We start from the raw sequence: 21,325 nt of genomic DNA, 5'->3' as shown, positions 1-21,325 counted from the left end.
TCGGGGTCCCTCGCGGGCTGCGGGCGCCCCGTCCCCTCCTCTGCTCTGTCGGGAGCTGAGCGCTCCCTTCGCGCCATTTTGCACCCTCGGTGGCGTGGCGGGGAGCTGGGCTCTCCTCGAGCCCGCTGGGGCCCGGAGCCTCCCGTGGGGTCCACCGGGCCAGGGCACGAGGCTGAGGCGCAGCCAGGGTGGATTTGGCCCAGTAGGAGCCAGTGATGAGAAAAACTGTGGGTATTTACAGCTGAAAATAGCACAGCTCTGGCCGTGTAACTGCAGCTGAGGAGGAGATTGCTGCAGGCCGGACTCCTCCAGTCACTGGAGCAACTGGCACTGCCCCTTGTAGGGGTTTGGGATCTCCCACACGCCTAGCTCCACGTAGCACCTCTGGTTTGTTTGTCCAGAAACAGCCCTGTGTGTAGGCCCTCTGGCAGGTACTAGGTTGCTCCAAGTCCCTCGTGAGGACTGGGGCTGGTGAACATGAGGCAGCTTCCAGCTGCCCGTAGGAGGTCTCATCCACTTGTTCCTCCTGCTGAGGTGGGAGCCACCCTCAACATCCGTCTCTGCTAACAAGGAAGCCAGCTTCAGAAGGTGAGAAACTTGTATTGCACATACGTAAATGAGACTGAAGTGACTCTCACTTCTGATGACTTCTCCATCGACTCTCTGTTGGTTTATCAAAGAGACATAATGCAATATATTCAGGGTCTCTGCCACAACCCACAAAAATGAGCATCTGTAGACTCCGGGTCATAAAAGATGTGGTCTGCTGGAATGCTTTGCACTCAACACAGCCTTTAGAATTTATCACTTGAATCAAATACTTGGTGTGCTGTGGTTAAGCCCTGCAGGTCTACTGAGGCATTTAGTGTAAGGATAGATAAATATGAAAATACTGATCAGGAGTAAGGGAAAATATGTTCGTAAGTCATACAAGGACTGTGAAACCCCAGCTTGGTACCAGAAGACATCAACTTCCCAGACCAGGCTGAAACTGAAACAGAGAGACCTAGCATTCATAATGTGATGAAGTGACTTGATTTTGTGGTTTCTGAAAAGCTATTGAGTTGAGTCAAAGTGTGATTTTTAGCGGTTTTGGTACCTTATGCATCATGGGTCAGTATCACTCACACGCAGTATCTTAACCTTGAACTGTACAGGATTTGAATCAGGTTTCAGCTCTGAGGAAAGACTTTGTTTCAAATTGAATCCAAAACTCTCCTTTGCAGTTGTATCCTCAGGTGACAGACTTGGGCAAGGCCCATTTAGCCCAGTCCAGTCTCACCCTGAGGCCTGCCCTGTGTTACTGGCCCTTGCCAGTAACATGGCCTTGTGTTACTTCAGTGCCATGCCCTGTCATGTACTGTCATGCCCTGGCCTTGTGTTACTTCAGTGCCTTCGGGTGGTATGTGTGGCAACATGACTAATGTTTATCATGACAGATCTTTTCATATTACTATGACACACTAGTGTCTTTTCTCAAGACTTCCTGAGTAGCATGAGGATGTCACACTTGGCTTTGCAAAACATGACTTTTAAGCACTTCCTTTATATGCACTGACATTTCTGGGAGAGGTCTGGCTCAAAATCAGAGCAGGAGAGAAAACAAAGGCACAGACATTAAATCGCCAGTGAGTTTAAGGCTTTGAGTCTCATCTCATTTCTGGGTGAAAATAGCCAATGAGTTAAATTGTATGATGGATATTGATTGCTGTATATGACCTTGCCTCATTACTATAGCTATTACTGTATTACTCCTTGTTGCTGGCCAAGCTAGGAGCAAGGGGAGTTCACTGCAATGTTAAACCCTATAAATGAGTCAAAAGGGTCCGGAGTGGAGATTGTAATAGAAAACATCTCTAAATTGTGTAGTCCATGTTGTGTATTATACGAGTTATTATAGCAGGAACCCCCTGAACCACGGACAAGCCCTACATGAAGCAGTGCAAGTGCAGCAGTAATCCAACCGGAGATGGCTTTAATGTATAATTCTATACATTAGTTGTATCATAGAATGGTTTGGGTTGGAAGGGACCTTAAAGATCACCTAGTTCCAACCCCCCTGCCATGGGCAGGGACACCTTCCACTAGACCAGGTTGCTCAAAGCCTCGTCCAGCCTGGCCTTGAACACTTCCAGGGATGGGGCATCCACAGGTTCTGTGGGCAACCTGTTCCAGTGCCTCACCACCCTCTCCGTGAAGAACTTCTTCCTGATATCTAATCTAAACCTCCCCACTTTAAATTTAAAGCCATTACCCCTTGTCCTGTCACTACAGGCCCTTGTAAAAAGTCCCCTCCCAACCTCCTTGTAGGCCCTGTTCAGGTACTGGAAGGCTGCAATGAGGGCTCCCCGGAGCCTTCTCTTCTCCAGGCTGAATAAGCCCAACTCTCTCAGTCTTTCTCGATAGGCGAGGTGCTCCAGCCCTCTGAGCATCTTTGTGGCCCTGCATCTGGTCTGACTAGCAATCTCATTGATTCTAATAATAACAAGAATCACAGAAGGCAACAAATGAGACTCCACTACATGGGAACTGAAAGAGCACTATGCCAGCTGACATGGCGTGGTCTACCCTAGAGACATCTGAATCATAAAATTTTGCTGACACGTTTTGGCAAAACTTAGGTTTTACCATGACGTTGAGAAGTTATTAAGATATTATTAAGGTACCAGTATCATTGTAATGGACTTTGATTTATGATTTTCTGGGAAATTCAGGGTGTTTAAGATATCTAATGAAATATTGGGAAAAAAATATCTTCAGTAATAAAAAGTCTGTTCTGGATTTGATGCAATATATGATGTTTCAATCAATAAATTCAGAATAGCAGCCATATGCACCTTTATGTGAATCCATAGGAAATTCCATGGCTCATGGCTATTTTCTAAGAGAAGACAGGCAAGGCAGTGAGATTTTTTTCCTTTTCGTGGCCTAAGGTGAAAATTAGCAGCTAAAGAGTGGAAAACATCCCACCCATGCCCTTGCCAACAGCTGACCTGGTGGCGAGGGCTGTATGGAGCCCACAGACTGTGTTCCACCTCATCCCACTGGCCAAAGGACGTGGCTCTTGGTTCTTCATGATGGCACTGAGTGGCCAGTTAGTAAAAGAAGACCCAGTTGTTACCATGTGCTCTGTGATTGGCTCATGGCCGTTTTGTGATGCTGCCGTATCGCAGTGTGTTGTCAGGCAGCCCTCTGATTGCCTGTCAGGCCCGGCCACCCCTTACAGCATTCCCAGCAGCATGTGACCACAGGAAGGCCTTGCCCACTGCGTACAGAGAGATTGCCCTTGTTAACGATGTCATACTCCCATGGGTGATCAGACAGTTGTCGTGTTAGGAAACCATCATACTAATTTATGTTAAAACATAAACAGAAAATCAGGACTCAAATGGCGCTGGAAACACAAACCTGCGTCATGGCTTCTGGAGATGGGATTCTGTTTTACACAACCAAACCTGACTAAACATTTCTGCTTGGATTTCTGGGATCAAGGTAGAATCATTTAACTCATGCAGTGTTTGCACTCCTGCGATTTCTGAGACCTGTCTCAGGAGCGAGGCCATCCTACATGGCAGTAGGGAACACAACTCACATTGCACCTGCGCCAGGTGCCAACCAAGCAAGCTCCAGGACAGGGCCGTCACACCAACACAGCACAGCAATAGCCACGTGTAGCCCAGGTAATTACTTCAGACACAGCACCTCCCTGGCATGGCCACGCTTCCTTTGAGAGTGGAGCTTCCTGAATCGTGCAGGTGTGTTCATCTACCTATAGTCTGAGGCCTTCCAACAACATGCTGACCTAACACTCTGGACATGCAGGCAGCTTCTCTCCTGAATGGATTCCCGTTGTATTATTCCCCATCAGGGATCACCCTCCAGCCTTGAGTCCAGGTGGGATGTCACATCTTGAGTTCCTTCACAAACGTCTCACACAGCAGGAGGCTGCACCTAAGCTGCTTGTGAAGAAGGTTCCTGGCCCAGGCTAACCTTTGGGTCATGCAAGGGAATTGCCTGGGAGATTGCTAATAGTCACAGGCCAAATCTGCACCAGGAGTGTGCTACCAGTCTCACAGCATGGAATGTTACACATCTGCTCCTCCGTTCGGGGCCTGCCGTGGCTACGTTGCAATTCCAGCAGAGCCGTAGCCATAGTTAACATGGTTTTGGAGGAGTTGAACCTGGCCTGAATCATTCTGACTGTGAGCAGGGCTTGCTATTCCAGTGTTGGAGCTGGATCACATGGCTTTCTGTCAGTTCAGGACAAGCTCAGCTGTGCTTGCAAAATAATGTGCAAATACGTCATAACCCAAAGCATTATATAATCAGATCCTCATGCTACAGGAGACAACATGTTCCAGAAGTTCCTGGGAGTTTGGGCAGGAGTGGTACAAAAGTGCCATTCTTTGTAAACCACAGAATTTTATATAATGTACAGTGAGGCAACTGTGCAAACTGCACCACGAAACTGCTGCTGATCAAAACCTCTCTCATGTCCGTAGTCCACAGAAACACTCCTAAGTCTGCCTGTAAACCACATCCCAAATTATTAGGGATTCATACCACTATATCATGGACATGTCTATGCAATTTTAATGTTTGAGAAGATGGTCTACTCAAATGGCTTTGCGTCAGAAGGCCATGACAGCATCTCGCCTGTCTGCTGCTTTGCACAGGTTTCTCTGTACTCCCCCTGCAATGGCCCAAGCACTTTCTCTCACTGTGGTTAGTCAGATACCTCATTCCACTGCAGCCTGTAGCTGAAAATACTCCCTCCTGCCTGGCACTCTGCATCCTGGAGGTCGAGGTGTTCCAAGACTGTGATATCCAGGAATGTCATCCCTGAGCATGACGGCAGCGCTGAATGAAGAACAAGCAAGAGAACGCTGGGTCCCAGGTGTGGCATTAAGGTTAAGTCAGCTGCCTGAGCTCTTCTCTGCAAATTGTTCAGCTCGACTGCCTTCCCACCTCCCCTCCTGTGTCTTTCTGACTGACATGTCATTGAAAACACTAAAAACACACACTGCTGTATCGGGTGTCACTGCCAAGGTTTTGGCAGTGGTGGGGCTGCAGGGCAGCCTTGGTGAGCAGAGGTCAGGGCTGCCCTGTGCCAGACACACAAGTTCCTGCTACCTCCACAACAGAGCCAGGACATGCCCACCTGACAACAGTTCACGGGCCTGCACTGTCCTTGGGCTACTGTCAAGGAGTGGAAAAAAGTCCAATGGTAAAGTCCGCAGTGACACTGGGGATGCACCAGAGACAAGAGGCAACATGTTTCTGTATTTCTCGCTCTAAAAGACACCTGAGGAAGGTCTCCTCAGCTGAGTTCAACAGTCAAAAAGCCAAAGACTGCTCTGGCTTGGCATATGAGTGTTGCCGTGTGGCATCCAAGCTCTTTAGGCACATAAGCCACCCATTCCGTTCCTGCTTGCAGCAGGAGAGAACTGCAGCGGAGGAGAAACTTGCTGCAGGTGGCATTCGCTTCCTTCTCACATTCTTTTCTCTCTGGCTTGGCATATGAGTGTTGCCATGTGGCATCCAAGTTCTTTAGCCACGTAAGCCACCCATTCTTCCCCCTTCCATTCCTACTTGCAGCAGGAGAGAACTGCAGCAGAGGAGAATCTTGCTGCAGGTGGCATCCGCTTCCTTCTCACATTCTTTTCCGTCCTCTAGAAGGATCAGGCCCCAGCACTTGCAGTATCTTTCTTCTTCGGGGAGCTCCTCAGGATGTGCTGCAGACCGTGCTGATGTGCTCCGCTTATACCACCGTCCTCTAGAAGGATCAGGCCCCAGCGCTTGCAGTGTCTTTCTTCTTCGAGGAGCTCCTCAGGATGTGCCGCAGACCGTGCTGAATGTGCTCCGCTTATACCACAACGGGGTCACTGCTGCAGTCCTAGACCGCGTGCTGAACCAGTACAGGCAACATGTTACCTGTGACGCGCGGTTCTTTGTACCATAAACCCCACAAGGTCACAGTCCTGCAACCGCACCACTGAAGACGTATTTCTGACCACTTGCAGACACATCTTAGGAGACCAGGCAGATGCTTTTAAAACCTGAAAAGATCATTTCATGAAGATAGGAAGAGAATTTTCCACTGCCACTGGTTGGGAAACAGTCTACGCAACAACAGTGAGAATGAGCACTGGAAATTTTAGAAGACTGAATCTTTGCATTCCAAAGTGTAATATCCAAAGTCTAACTATTAAACCAAAGCCACACCAGTGTTTTAAAATCCCTGCCACCCCAGTGTACTAGTTTGGCATGTATTTATTAGGAAATTCTGAACACCTAATATTTTTATCCCTAAAAAGTGATACAGATCAGGAAGCCCATGTTCCTATTTAACATGCCTTGATGACCTTCAGATCAAACTTGTTCAGTTCATAGTCAAAACGATGATTTCTGTAACTAACATCTTTCCACACAGAAAGCCACCTCTGCATAGCCAGTGTCACAGTCCCCAACGTAAGATTCAAAAGCTGAAATCTAATCAGCAGTTCTGAAAAAATGAGATTGAAATCCTGCCCACTGTGACCATCTGAAACAAAAAGCCCCTCATCTTAATAATTGCAAAAATACCTAGGAGATCACCAAGAGACTGCAAAATGGCCCTAACTCAGCTATGCACAGGTGCTTCCTTTAGTATCAGCATCAAGCACTTTGCTGAACAGGAGCCTAAAAGGTGACCAAGGTCATAGCCAACACTTTCAGGAAGTCAACTGACAGGCCTTAAGTAACTTCTGGCTTTGGATGAGGAACACGGCACTTTTCATACATTTGATATAGTTTGCAATGAGTTTGAAAACCCATGCAGTTTTTATGCATGAGTTAAATAACCTCAGCTTTGTTTTTAAAAAAAAAATTATAAAAGACACTGCAACTTCAAATCCATGTTTTTAATGTAAGATATATTTCCAATGTACTTCACAAATATTTTATCAAAATCGACTACAAAAATCATAATGGATGAATGTTTTTCTGCTAAAACTTTCAAAAGGAGGAAAAGTTATGAGTGGACCATATGCTACTCTGGAAGCAAATCCTCTCCTAGTTCTTCATCAGCAAAGTCATCTTCCTCAGTTCTTTTTCGTGCTGCTGTTTTTGGTCTTTCTGCCTGTGGGCCAAGTGGATCTACGTAGGAAGCATCTAGGGTTTAAATAAATACATGTGAAACCGCTACCTGCAGGTCATTTCAGCTGTGTTTCAAACATACACGATCAAGCACAAGAGTGGGTTTTAGCCTTACAGCTCTGCAAGGTGTCTCTGAAATGCAGACCAGAGAGAGCACGTGAACACTGAAGGAGAAGATACCATATCCAGGGAGTGAGGCATGGTTCAAGAGCAAAGTACCTGAGTGCCAGCGATAGCAGCTTTCTGCTCCTTCATTTCCAAAATAAGTATCTCTTGATTTTATTACAGTCACTGAGAAAAAGACTTCGGAACAGTGCATGGAACAGGAAGACTGAGGAGTTGGTTAAAGGAAGGGCATTTTAGGATGTACCACATTACACGTGGATTTGGGATTTCAAACCCCTTTGAAAAGTCAATCTTAGTGAAGAATTTATGACTGCAGAACCATAAAAACTGACTAAAGGATGTATGTAGCAGACAGATACCAGAAGTAATAAATATTTACACGGGCCACATTTCTTAGTATTTACAATTCCTTTATAGTGAGCTCTGAACAATGAAGCTAAAGCCATTCTTCACATTTATTTCATGGAGAAAATGTTTTCCTAATTATCAATTATACAGGCTCTTCCAAGAACTTGGTTTTCCCATCTCCCCTCTCTTTGAGGGCCAAGAAAGTATGAAGATGTAAGATGCCCACTTACCTATTTCTTTACTGCTACTTTCATAGGGTTCACTTGTTCCAGGCAAAGCTTTTAGTTTGGCACTCAGTCTTTCCCCTTTGGTACCACCACTATCTGGGGGGGAAAAAAGGTAAAATTGAAGACAAATAACATGCTGCTATGTTCTGTGAAACGATAAAACAACAACATAAATTCAGTTGCTATCTGTCAAACAAGATTTGGATGAAACCATCTTTTCAGGATGGATACAGTACTCGCTTGTAATAGGGGTCATTAAAACACAATGGACACTGTGTCCACATGTGTGTGTTTTAATTTAAAAACCCATATATATAAACACAGCCTTATTTACTTTGGAGTAAACACATTAAAATATTTCTGCTTTGAATGCTGACATTTCAGTTGCTTATAAATTACAGTCACATTTTGGAGTTAAAATAAGCGTGATAAATATAAACACTGTCCCGATGTACGTGGACATTTCATGTGTCTGTGTGCTTACCAGTGTACTGGTACGATCCACCTGCCGAACGCTCCCAGGGTTAAACACAGCGTTAACTTTGCTGTTAGTGAGTGAGAAGAGTACATTTGGCACGTGCTGTCGGCATGGTGGGCAGGCACAGTTCACATACACAGACCATCCCGGCCCTGCATCTTGCTGTAAACACTGCGCTGGCAGCTCCGCTTGCGGTGGGGCCCCAAGGAATGTGGCAGCTCCGAGGGCTGCCTCGTGCCCAGACAACGTCAGATTCACATACTCCTGCCACAGCAGTATTCCAGACACTTCAAATATTCTGTTCACCCCTGAATCTCTTTTTCACGTTCATGGCAAGCTTTCAATCTCGTCTACTACAACAGATTTTTATGCATTTTTTTTTCTTCTAGGAGAAAACATTTCATGTTTGGCTTGGTGTATTTACAAGGCAGGACGTGCCCTGCTGCCAAATACAAACATGCTCGTGTACAACACGCAACAATGCTGTTATTAAACGTCCTCCATCTGCAGGGAAGAAACACGGGTTTCATTCGGCAAACATTAGTTACAAAGTCTGGACTTGGCGACACACTTCCATTGTCTTATTTACTATAAATGTTCTTCTTATAAATATTGTTACTGTTAAAAAAAAAAAATCTCCCACAAAGAGGACAAAACTTTATTTCGCTATAAATACTACTGCAGACTTCAGTTTACTCAGTCCTGAACTGGAAAACATCATCTCTGCTCAGAGAAAGATCTAATATATACAATCACATGTCAAACAGTTAATATGTTTGTAAGACACAGATTACTGCTGAAACTTCAAAGCAAGGACAATCGGTTTCAATGTACATTGACCTCCCTTGGATCAATTCTCACTGACAGGTTCCATGGAAGAACTGAATGCTTAACAAAGGATTGGAAGAAACTGAAAGAAATCAGTGGGTTTGACTGGGGGTGACAGGGTCAACCAAAGGGCTGTGGACATACAAAAGGGTCCCTGCCTCTTCATTTCATAGAATCACAGAATGGTTTGGGTTGGAAGGGACCTTAAAGACCATCTAGTTCCAACCCCCCTGCCATGGGCAGGGACACCTTCCACTAGACCAGGTTGCTCAAAGCCTCATCCAGCCTGGCCTTGAACACTTCCAGGGATGGGGCATCCACAGCTTCTCTCGGCAACCTGTTCCAGTGCCTCCCCACCCTCTCTATGAAGAATTTCTTCCTGATATCCAATCTAAATCTACCCGCTTTCAAGTACTGGAAGGTTTTATAAGGTCTCCCCAGAGCCTTCTTTTCTCCAGGCTAAGAAAGGCAGAAAACACATGGGTTTTAGTGATACTACCAGAGGAAGGTGAAAGATTTTATATTAAAGGAAAAAAAAAAAGGTAGACAAACCAAAATGACTGGAATACACAGGTGTGTATCTTACTGCCCTAAAACGAACAACTGAAAACAGCAGCTTTCTTGGACATCCAAGGACCCTTAAATTTTATTAGGGCTACATCCAAGGAAGGAATGAAGCAGTAAGGCCAAAATTTGAAGCCAAATTTCCCGCCCTTTTCTCTCACCATCTAGTGGATGTCCAACCCCTGAAGTATCCAAGCCTCACCCAATCCCCCCCCAGCATAGCTGTGAAGTTCCTTAGGCACTTACTGCTATGACTGAGTAGCACACAGTGGCCATCCTGAGCAGCAAAATGCCCGTGGATGCTCAGCAACTGACCTTGGTGCCTAATCTCCCCTTTTCAGTTTACGAGACAATTCAGTAAATGGAATGGTGTGTGCTGTTACAGTGAGCAAATGCAGCTGTTCACACAAATGTAGCTTGTTAGCCTGAACTTCACCCAGTTGCCCAAACACATTATTTATGTGTTTACTGAACTGAACAACTCACCAAAGGGTTAGATTAATGCTGGAAGTAGCACAAGGGAAGCAGCAAGGACATATGACCAGGAATGGGAAAGAAGTGCTGAGCAGGGGCTAGACTGCTCTTTCCAGAAGCAGCAAGTTATTTGATGGGCACATTCCACCTGGACTAAACGCACCCTAGAAAAAACTATGAAGAGTAAGTGTCTATCTATTGGATATCAGGAAGAAGTTCTTCCTAGAGAGGGTGGTGGGACATTGGAACAGGTTGCCCAGAGAAGCTGTGGATGCCCCATCCCTGGAAGTGTTCAAGGCCAGGCTGGATGAGGCTTTGAGCAACCTGGTCTAGTGGAAGGTGTCCCTGCCCATGGCAGGGGGGGTGGAACTAGATGATCTTTAAGGTCCCTTCCAACCCAAACCATTCTATGGTTCTACGAGTTTTTTTCCTTTTTAAGAAAGTATTGTAATGCTGCAGGCATGGTGGTGGCACAGCGTGAGGAACGACTGCCTTCAGGATCGCCATAACAGTGTTGGTGCTGAGCAAAGCCAGAGTGATGAGGAGATGCCAATGGCACTGAAACCGCATTGAGGGTGTGGTTACACGTAGGGATATGTTTGTGCTATAAGCCTAACTGAAGTGTAGGGGATGTTACTGATCAGTATTCCTGTGCTTATGTCTCCATTACTAGGTAATTAAAACTGGTTAACGGTTGGACTTGTTCTTAAAGGTCTTTCCAAACCTAAAAGATTCTCTGATTCTATAGGCACAGTGTCCTCTTAACACTTAAGCAGTAAGAACATATGGATGCCTTACTAGATTAAGTATCTAAATTGGTTTAATGCCCATATAAAAGACCGAGATGCTTAGGGAAGAGCATCAAAAGTAGAGTAAGCATGCACAGCAGCTCTCCAAGAATAACTTCCTAGCCTCCAACAATCTGTAAGTCAAGAAGGGGGCATGCTCGTAAATCAAGAAGGGGGCAAGTCTTCATATTTAATAATGTATCGATTGATTTATTCTCCAATATTCAGTCTTCCCTTGGGCCCCTGAAATTCTTGGTTTTTTTTTGGAGGGAAAGTGTCCCTCTTTTTTTTGTTCTGCCCCTGCCAATCTAGCTCCACCTTGCTGCAGACAGGAGCACCCTGCCCTTTCCGCCCTGCATTGCATCCCCCTCCACACGCCGTCAATGGCCGCGGGCTGTGCTGGAGCACCTTACCGACATATTTAAAACTAACCTAATGGAAACCTTTTCTCGAGTGGATCAGCAAATTGATGCAGCTCACCTTACCTCCATACGACCATTATATCTACAGCGCGAGCAAAGGGAAGGTTAACACCTCTTCTGGCAGCAGCTCACAATTAAACTAATATGCAAAACCTCATCGAGTCTCCATGGACTGCACTATGCTCCGAACATACCAAAAAGTGTGGAAGAACAGCATCTTTCACTTTAAAGTGCATCTGAAGGGAGTAAGAGGTGGTTGACACCATCTACTGTACAAGGAGATGTCAGGCAGCAGTTGAGGAAGTGAGAGGTCTGGCTTCAATGCCTTCACCTGCAGGAGTTCAAACCCACAGCTCCATCCTTCAGGAGGAATATCCTAGTTGTGGAGCTGTTTGGGGTAAGGCTTTCCTTGACACTCTGCCATGGGTTACAGGATCTGGCTGCCAATATGGCACCTATTAAAAATTCTGCTGGCCACATAACATGATCTGCCAGAAGTTTAAATCTCATCCTGAAATGACTTTTTGCAGTTCTATCGGCACATAAATCATCTCTATTTTTTGATTCAGTATACATATAACATTTGGCCAAAGATTTTATACACATTCCAGCTTTGGGATTATGGGAATGAAACTTTCTCTCAAGTAATACACAGAAAAAAGCAAAGGTAACACTGGGACAAAGGATAAAAATAAAAACTCTGCATGAAAGGCTTTTCTGTAGAGATTTTCTCCACTATTAACAGAGCTTTGAGTGTTAATATCTGTCTGATGGCATTTGTAATCAAAGAACTACAGGTAGACATTTCTCAACCTGTAAATGAATTCTATCTGCATCAGTCTAGTACCTGTACAAACAAGTTCTAATTAAATGATGTTTTTTAATAATGGAAGACTAATGCTGAACTAAACTACTATAACCAAGAAAACCTTCAATAAAATTAATACATGCTCATTATTCATTTACTTATTGTACTTTTATTTAAAAGGTATGTTTTTACTGTAGCTCACGTGGAAGCCAGTCCCAGCGTACTCACTCTGGGTTGGTAATGTGGACACACACGTAAACTGACTGCAGGAACGCGGCCCCAGATTTCAGTTGAAAAAGCAACAGGAACTGATTAAGAGGAGCTGGTCAATACATTTTCAAAATCTGATTTCTGGATATATTTGCTCTGTAAAATGACTATACCTGAGACTTGATTATCATGCTGACATTATCTTCCCCTCAGTCTTTCTGCAATAGCATTAACTGGGAGCTATACATATAAAGACATAAAAATATAGAATCACAGAATGGTTTGGGTTGGAAGGGACCTTAAAGACCATCGAGTTCCAACCCCCCTGCCATGGGCAGGGACACCTTCCACTAGACCAGGTTGCTCAAAGCCTCATCCAGCCTGGCCTTGAACACTCCCAGGGATGGGGCATCCACAGCTTCTCTGGGCAACCTGTTCCAGTGCCTCACCACCCTCTCTGTGAAGAATTTCTTCCTGATATCTAATCTAAACCTCCCCACTTTCAATTTAACCCCATTCCCCCTTGTCCTGTCACTACAGGCCCTTGTAAAAAGGCCCCCCCCAGCTTCCTTGTAGCCTCTTCAGGTACTGGAAGGCTGCAATAAAGTCTCCCTGGAGCCTTCATATACATATACATGTTGATAACCGTTACAGTGCATCCCTTCTTCTCATCTGTTTAAAAGTCATGCCCATAATGTTATAATTAGGATATTTAATTACTGTATTCTAAGCATAGTATGTTCTGTTCACTCAGATTTCTTCAACTTCCATACAAAACCAAACTTGAACTGATTCCTCCACAGACAATTTAAAAAAAGGACCAAAGTATAAAACTTATTTAAAAAAAAACCCACACGTTAATTTTATATAGCAGAATAATGAGCTCTGTGCAACTTTAATGTTTGGGACCATCTTCAGAGAAGACAGGGGTTTGGTTTGGCTGAAGAGAACAGTAAGTTCGATGTAGCAGGTAGAATATTATATTAAGGTGGAGAAATGGCATGGCAAGCAGATGCAATTTTTTACTCCACTGCAGCTCATTTTGATTTGAAATCGTGTGGAATGAAAATTATTTCTGGGGTGTCAGATAAGCTAACTCCTTAGGCGAGTTCAGATGCAGAGAACAGATTAAGATGTGCTCTTCACTCATGTATGTTCCCTGTCTGTTTATAAAAAGAAAGGTTTTGGGGTTTTTTGTACACACAACCAATGTAACCATCCCACGACAATGTGTAGTTAATGAGGCATCTACAGGCACACAAAGCCTAGAAAATATAAGTGATCATGAAGTCCTGGTGGCAGGATAACAGGAGAATACCTTGCCTCAATCACAGGGAAAATTATTTGGGGTGCTTATTGCCCTAATGTCTATAGTGTGGCTTGCATCTCATTTGAGGAGATCCCGATGTGCTGGTAAAGGGTGTTTGAACATGGGATGCTTGTTTGGGATGGAGAAACCCATTTTGCCGCTGACCTCACGACAGGTGAAGTGAAAAAGGGAAAAGATACCTAAATTATTCTTGTGTGCTTCCTTCCCAAATTCATCTGGACAGGCTGAGGGACCAAGGAGAATGCAAAGTGCTCAGCCTTTCATCTTCTGAATTGAACACTGCTGCTTTGGGCTCCTGTCCCAGACTGCATGGCTCCTCTCACCCAGTACACAACTCCCCTCTCATCCAGCACAAAACTCCTCATTCAGAGAGCAGAGTCAACGCAGAGACCAAGTAAACACTGCTGTGGTAATGTATTCCTTAAGGAAGTACTTCCCCTTATCTATGGGAGGCCTTATGCTACTGGACAGTAAAAATCTCTTAGGGTAGTAAAAACCAGTATGTCCTAACTTTAAATTCTGGATGTTAGTACCCCATCTCTGCAAAACACAAACAAGTGAGGATGCCAACAAGAAAAGCTTAATGAAAAGGAAAGCTTTGAGAACTGGGATGTAGTGTTAGATCCCTTCAGGTGGGTTTTTTCTTTTTCCTCCAAAATTCTTATTAGTGAATTTTACAGGAGTGTACCAATATCATCTGCTTCCAACAGGAATCAAAAATATTAAAAATCATAAATCTGATATTAGTGGGGAGAAGAAAATTTCACTTCTTATAGTAAAAGTGAACAAATGTGTTCAATCTGAGTAGGTATTTTAGATTTAATGCTTATCCTTCTCACAGGACAAGAGTGGACTTTGACACTGATATAGATGCCAGTTTTCTTGGTATCCCTTTTTCCATTCTGTCTACCATCCATGCACACTTCAATCATATCCTTCAAATTATGCTTTGGTGCATCTCATGCACCTTCTGTTTAATTTATATTGGCAAAGTAGTAGGTGTCCTATTAAGTACAAACCCTGCTGACTTAGTTCTCTTTCCTCTTAGCCTCCTCTTTAAATGCAACTTTAGGTCATATTTCCTAAAGCAAGGAAACCCGAGTTATTAATACTCCTAATAAATAACTACATAGGGACAAAATACTTGGGGGAAAAAACCCAAACTGTTAGGAATGCCAGCAAGTATGGGGACAGTGAGCTGGTAGGAGGAAGGAAATAAAGCATGCTTCATACCTAAAATATTTGGAGTGCATACACACTTCATTTACCTAGTAACTACTTCAATTTAGCTAGTAAGTACTAAACTACGGAGGATTCCGTGCTTCACTGGGTTCAGTAATGTTGGCAAAGCCCTCATACAGTGTAGGAAAATGATCCCTTTTGGTGTTGGCAACACCACTGGAAAAGACTGATCTTAAAATGTATATACATTTTACTTTTTTTTAAATTTTGAAGCCATTAATTTATCAAAAGCGTATGAAAATTCTGAAATAACCCATGTTTATATCTCATATATATTTCACACGGGCCATGTACAGAAAGTTCTTACACTGCGAAATACAGACTCAACACCCAGGTGCATAATGCCAAATATTGGACAAAATAACGTTTGGGTCTTCGGGTTTCTCTCAGTCAGCCTCAGTAAAAGGCAGACAAACTATAACACAGCCCTTTACATCCACTGCTGTGAGCATGCAGCTTCTTCACCAATAAGGTACCCCAAAATTAACATTACTGGTTAAAAAATGCGTAATGCCTTTGGTTCCTTCTAAAAATATATAAAGTAGCACATCTCACCACAACATTTAATTAGGAATCCCAGCAAAACGTTAACTCCAGGCTTGATACAGAACCTTCTTTGTACCCTACTTGTCTGCTGAGTCATTTCCAGAAAGGTTGGATCTTTGGCACTGAATTTGTGTAACAGAGACATCTCAAACATGCTCTTATAGAGACTCGTTCCCAAACTCTGGTTTTTTCCATTCTTTCATGAATCTGACATAGTATCTTCAGCAACAATGTAAGAATTATTGAAAGGGCGAATTCTAGGTCCATTCTCACCCTACTTACCCTCACATCCCCTTTATGTTAGCATCCTAAATCCATCTGCTTTTCTCCCATTACTCTGGTTATGGGGCAGAAAGAGTAATGCCTTGGAATTACTACAGCTTGCAGTCAAAGTTCCTCATCTGTTCAACTTCAGAGAGGAGGGGAAGGGGTTGTTTTAATTTTTAAATTAAGAAACACCCACAACTTTCCACAGACATTTCTGTCATTAAAAGAAGTATTGACAAACGAGTAGTCTGGGGGATTAATGTTGTCTCAGTACCTTTCTAGCTTGGTCTTGATATATATCTTCTTTTGCTAAATTACTGACCCTCTCCCAGTAACATTCCCCTTCTTCACTAATGAGGGTAGGGTTAATTATAAAATATAGCTGTAAGACAAGAGACCCTTTGTGCCATTTGCCTCTGCCTGATGCAGTGTTTTGCACAGCTGCAAACACCCTTACCTACTAGCAATGCTGCTCTTAGTTTCTGTTTATTACAAGCCAAGGTGGATGTCCACTTTGACAGAAAACAGGGACCCATGCTGTCTCCTGCTGCTGTTCTGCATCTCTAGCTGGCTCCTAGATCGTAGGGCTTCTGTAACAACAGAGTCCAGAAATGTTTCCATCCCCCTCCACTACCAAAATAAGGAATTTCACCCCAAGAATCACTTTAGCCTGAGGCCCAGAAGAGGTAAAATTCAATCTCAGGTGAATGGTGATTTTTCTACATATCAAGAAACGATTTAAAAGCTTCTCTAGTGGAACTACTGAGCTGAAAAATGAATGGGATCTCTCTCAAGCAGCCAACACTCACTCTTAACCCTTAGAGAACCCAGGAGAGCAGTCTTCATAAATATAATATCCTACGGTCATCCTAAGATTACACTAGCCATTTCCATGACCCTACAGAATTCGATAAAAGTAGTAAAGCATCTGCTATCTAAGTGCATAAATAAAATCACTAAATAAGAAAAAGAAAATCCATGAAGTATTTCTCTGTAGAAGGAAGGGAAGAGAGGCAAGAATTTATCGGGAAAATCATTTTATGAGACCCACCGAGACTGAGCTCAACCAAGCACAGAATACGAAGAAACCATTTCCTCTTTGGGTCAAAATGGACTTTTTTCCAGGTGGCTGAAGCAGCCTGAAGTCTGTTACTTTCCTTAGAGCAGCAGCAGGGAATGGTTAGGTTTAACATTACTAACGTTTCATGGATTTCATAATGGGAGGGACCAGTCATTAACTCTGCAATATGCAGACTACCTAGCGCAGAAAAGACAAAGCAGGCCGGTTTCCAGACTTACACTGCTGGAGTGTTACATTTATGAAAGTCAGCACTGTAAATCTGTAGGAGCAGAGAGACTGAGTTGTCGGGGAGCAGATTTCCTCTGTGGAAGACTCGAGTACTTCAACTCTGCTCTACTGCGAAAAGGAGGAAGAAGGAGCTCAAAGATACGTGTCTCCTTGTTATTACAGGGCTGGCTGCACAAAACAGCCGCTTGAACTTGCAGCAAACACCTCATATAACAGACTAGATGGTGGGCACAAAATTCCCTTTCCTCCATGTTAAATAAAGACCCAATGAATTCCTGGTTTTCATGGCTTACATGCTGTTTTGGTATAACAAATAATTCCTTAAAGTAAATATTCCAAAGTTAATGGGATAAAAATGCTCAAGCCCTCAGTATGGAAAACAAGTAGAAATTTAGGTTTAGGCATATGCTGAGGTCATATATTTTATATACAATACACATATATTTTGTATATAAAGCACAAATCATAGACCAAATCCACGCTGCCATACTGGCTGAGGTTTCCTACAGCAATGAGATAATCAAAAAGTACGAAGCAAACTTTGTGAACTTCTTGTCTATTGCTCTGCGCATATTTGTGTGCATTTCGGAATGTCAGGTTGTTTTACAAACACTAAGGAAATCGATTTTCTTTAGGATCTTAACAAATCTGGTATTTGCGCATTAAGTACTTACCACCAGCAGCAATTCCTTCTCTGCGGCTATGTGCGCTGCCATCTCTGCCGGATTTGATGCGCTGGAGAACAGTGAAGAAGGTTTGGAAAGAACAGGACAGTAGCTCTCTTTAGTACTACACATTAGAGATAACTATTGAAAACTCAGTTTATTGATAAAACAGTAGAAGAACATTAAACCAGGCTTAACTATACTGTAATAATAAAGCTTGCTTTTTCAATGCACAAAATTATCCCTAAAATCAGTGTTACATCCAATGTTTACAGAAAGTTCTATAAAATTCAAACAGAGTATCTCAGTAAATATTTATTCTTCAGATAAAATTTATACAATGAGTGTGCATAAAAACCATTCAGATGTACCTTTGCAAGCTACAGCTGAAAAAACAGGCAACACAGCCCTCCTTGCATGAGTTCAAAGCAGCCTCTGCCTATTAACGTCTTGTAAATCCCACAAGCGTTTTATTATTGTAAAGATTCAAGGGGGGGAAGTAGGGAAATCTATAAAAAGAACTATTCACCCTATAGATCTTAAATTTTGAAAACTTGGCACAGCACTGAACTTTACAGCAAAATTTAATTTGCTGTTGAGTGTTAAATGCAAGATAAAGGTGAAGGTAAATACTTTACAAGCTGTATTTAAAAAGTCAGCTCTCTTGCACTAAGGAAGGTACCATAAACATCTTCCAGCTGTGGTTTTTTTTTTTAGTGTTATTTGAAAACTTTAACAGTTTATCAAAGCAATACCTCTGCATCACACCGCAGACTTGGCTTCTCCTGGCAAAACACCGAATTTCTCACGCATATATCTTCTCAATTACAAGATGGGACACCTCAGTGAGGGACTTTTTGATGGGTAGGCATAAACACTTGGTGTTTAAAGCACTTGGCTATTAATAATATCTGCATCTTATTTTAAAATATCAATGCAGGATCTGATTAAAACATATCTGCAAACTCCCGAACCATGTATTCGGGTCCATTACCGTAGCTTCTCCACTCATTTTTCACCAGAAAAATATCATGGAGTCTGGCAAAGTTGGAATGACATAGAAGAAGTGGAAGAACTTTCAAGATCTATGCCAAAAGAAAAAGGAAGAACCCTTGAATCAAAACTCACAGGAGTCAGACAGGAAAGCCTAGCGTGAAACCAGGAATGGTCTCGGAGTGATCCAGTCTGGGACCAGGATTTCTCATACTTCTTATTTACTTTGGTAAATCCTCAAGTCTAAAATATGTTCTCTGAATTCTGGATTAAATAGCCTTTTCACAGTCCAGTGAAGTAGCATACATCAGTCCTTCAGGAAGTACGTTCAGACTCTCCAAATGCTGAATGACTGACCAGTCTGACAGTGGAAGCTCAGCTTCTGTCTGCCAGAGGGAAGCGGTCCCGATAGGATAGTACCCTCATGGCATTTACATCCCAGGACTCTACTCCCAAAGTATTATACAAGTCCTACAGCTTAAGCATATGACCAGTTCCTGTAAAGTTCCAAATTAATAGTTTATAAGTCATTCCACACTAAAAGCAGACATTTAAAACAGGTCCAGTGATTTCCACCCTAAAAATGCCTATTCCTCTCCCATGACTGCAAAAGAAATTTAGGATGATTAGTCCAGATGCAGATGTCTGAAGGTAGAGGCAGTGAGTCCCCCGTGGTGTTTGCACTTATCATCACTGCTTCACACCACACCCCATCAGTCCCTCATTTTCAGTCATTCAGCTCACTTAACGGAAATAAATAGTAACAGGAGTTTACAACAGTGCCAAGAAGGTTGTGTGAACTTTTACACTATTACCTGTCTTCTCTAAACTGAAACACGAAAAAAAGGAAGATTAAGGCAGTTAAAAAAAAAAAGGAAAAAACCCAACGTATAAAAGTCACAGTAAAAATCTAATGCAGTGAGAGGCAGGGAGAAAAATTTCTACAGGGAATGAACCCCACAGATGTTCCCAGATTCTTGGCTGGGAGTATTTAACAACTTGTCCATATTTGAGAACCGAGTGAAGTAAATACTCCAGAATATTTACTTTGGTATATACTCCATGTGGATGTACTTATTCTGGGAAAACCAATGGCAGAATAGCAAATTTTGACAAATTGCTACTGGAAGACAAAGTCCATGTGCAGACTTTGAAATGCAGGTATATTATACTGCATTTCTCTCTCTTCTCTTTGCTGGCTGCAACGGGGAAATCATGGGTTAGTCTGAAATTGGGAACAGGAATGGAAGTGTATCTGGTGGTGTTAACTGGAACCAGTGTTCCTGTTGTAAACTTAGGTGGTGAAATATTAAAATTTAGTAATTTTAGACCTTGAAAAGTATAGTTTATGACTATGTGCTCATGGATGACAGAAAGAATTTCTCAGGACAAAAATACCTAGTAATTTCCAAAGCCAGATGGTAAGACGAAAGACTAGAAAACCACACACACACAAACCAACCAAGCAAACAAAAACCACCCCCAAACTCAGGGAAGGGAACCCAGATGTAATACCAGTAACAAAAAGGAACTGCAGGGCTATTGTTTGCAAGACAGCACTGATGCTGAGATTCTGTCACAGAAAGATACTCAACTTCTAATAGAGGATGGCAGCACCCAAAATCACAGTGCATCCTGCAGCATCGTGATGTTCCTCAGTGTCTTTGTTCCTTTCAATCTACACTGGTGTTGATTTTTAAGAAAACTGGGTCAGTGGGTTCCTTGAGGGGGGAAGAAAAAGTTGTTCTTTTCCTTGAGGAGACACTGACCTTGGGAGATTTCAGAGTGAGGCAGACAAGAGAGCCAGAACAGGGAGATGGGAGCACGTCCCTGTCATGACAAGGGGGTGCAAGAAGGAGCGGAAAGTGAACACTCAGGCTTCAGAGGTTCTGAAGAGAATGTACCTGGAACTGCAGGGGCAGACTGTTGCTGCCATTCAAAACTCAAACTCACTTTTTGCTTGTTTTGGTTTGTTCTTTGAACCTAGTGCACTTCAGTTTTCTCTGTTTAAAGAAAATAGGTTTAAATTATAATAGAATCCATTCATTTGAATTTAAAAGACTGTTTTCTTTTCTAGGCAACATGCTATAGGAAAAGATTTAGGCAGATCTACCTTAATGCTTTGACTAATTAGAAGTGCCATCATAGACGATACCTTATTCTCCAGTCTCCTGAGACCCCACCTGGAGTACTGTGTCGAGCTCTGGGGCCCCCAAAATAGGAAGGGTATCGACTGGTTGGAGTGAGTCCAGAGGAGGCCATGAAGATGCTCAGAGGGCTGGAGCACCTCTGCTATGGGGACAGGCTGAGAGAGTTGGGCTTGTTCAGCCTGGAGAAGAGAAGGCTCCGGGGAGACCTTATAGCACCTTCCAGTACCTGAAGGGGCTACAAGGAAGCTGGGGGGGACTTTTTACAAGGGCCTGTAGTGACAGGACAAGGGGTAATGGGTTTAAATTGAAAGTGGGGAGATTGAGATTGGATATCAGGAAGAGGTTCTTTCCAGAGAGGGTGGTGAGGCACTGGCACAGGTTGCCCAGAGAAGCTGTGGATGCGCCATCCCTGG

General features: G+C 43.2%; 1 protein-coding gene across 3 annotated transcripts in view; it reads right to left on the bottom strand.

The window, feature by feature from the left end:
* Window positions 1-7,030: 7,030 nt before the first annotated feature.
* Window positions 7,031-21,325, bottom strand: part of IFT88 (intraflagellar transport 88) — a 46,326-nt gene continuing 32,031 nt past the window's right edge. Inside the window, exons 23-26 of one of the 3 annotated variants that reach the window (XM_010147601.1) lie at window positions 17,779-17,839; window positions 16,328-16,345; window positions 7,842-7,934; window positions 7,031-7,152 (exon numbers count right to left, since the gene is read on the bottom strand). In XM_010147601.1, the coding sequence (XP_010145903.1) occupies window positions 7,031-7,152; window positions 7,842-7,934; window positions 16,328-16,345; window positions 17,779-17,839 (294 nt within the window). The remainder of the gene's footprint in view (window positions 7,153-7,841; window positions 7,935-16,327; window positions 16,346-17,778; window positions 17,840-21,325) is intronic. The other 2 variants (XM_010147602.1, XM_010147603.1) reach the window with 2 other exon arrangements.

The sequence above is a fragment of the Eurypyga helias genome, unplaced genomic scaffold, assembly GCF_000690775.1.
Source record: "Eurypyga helias isolate BGI_N326 unplaced genomic scaffold, ASM69077v1 scaffold5932, whole genome shotgun sequence".
Classification (NCBI taxonomy): domain Eukaryota; kingdom Metazoa; phylum Chordata; class Aves; order Eurypygiformes; family Eurypygidae; genus Eurypyga; species Eurypyga helias.
Note: the sequence above shows the minus strand (reverse complement) of the source record. Positions and strands in the feature narration are given on the sequence as shown.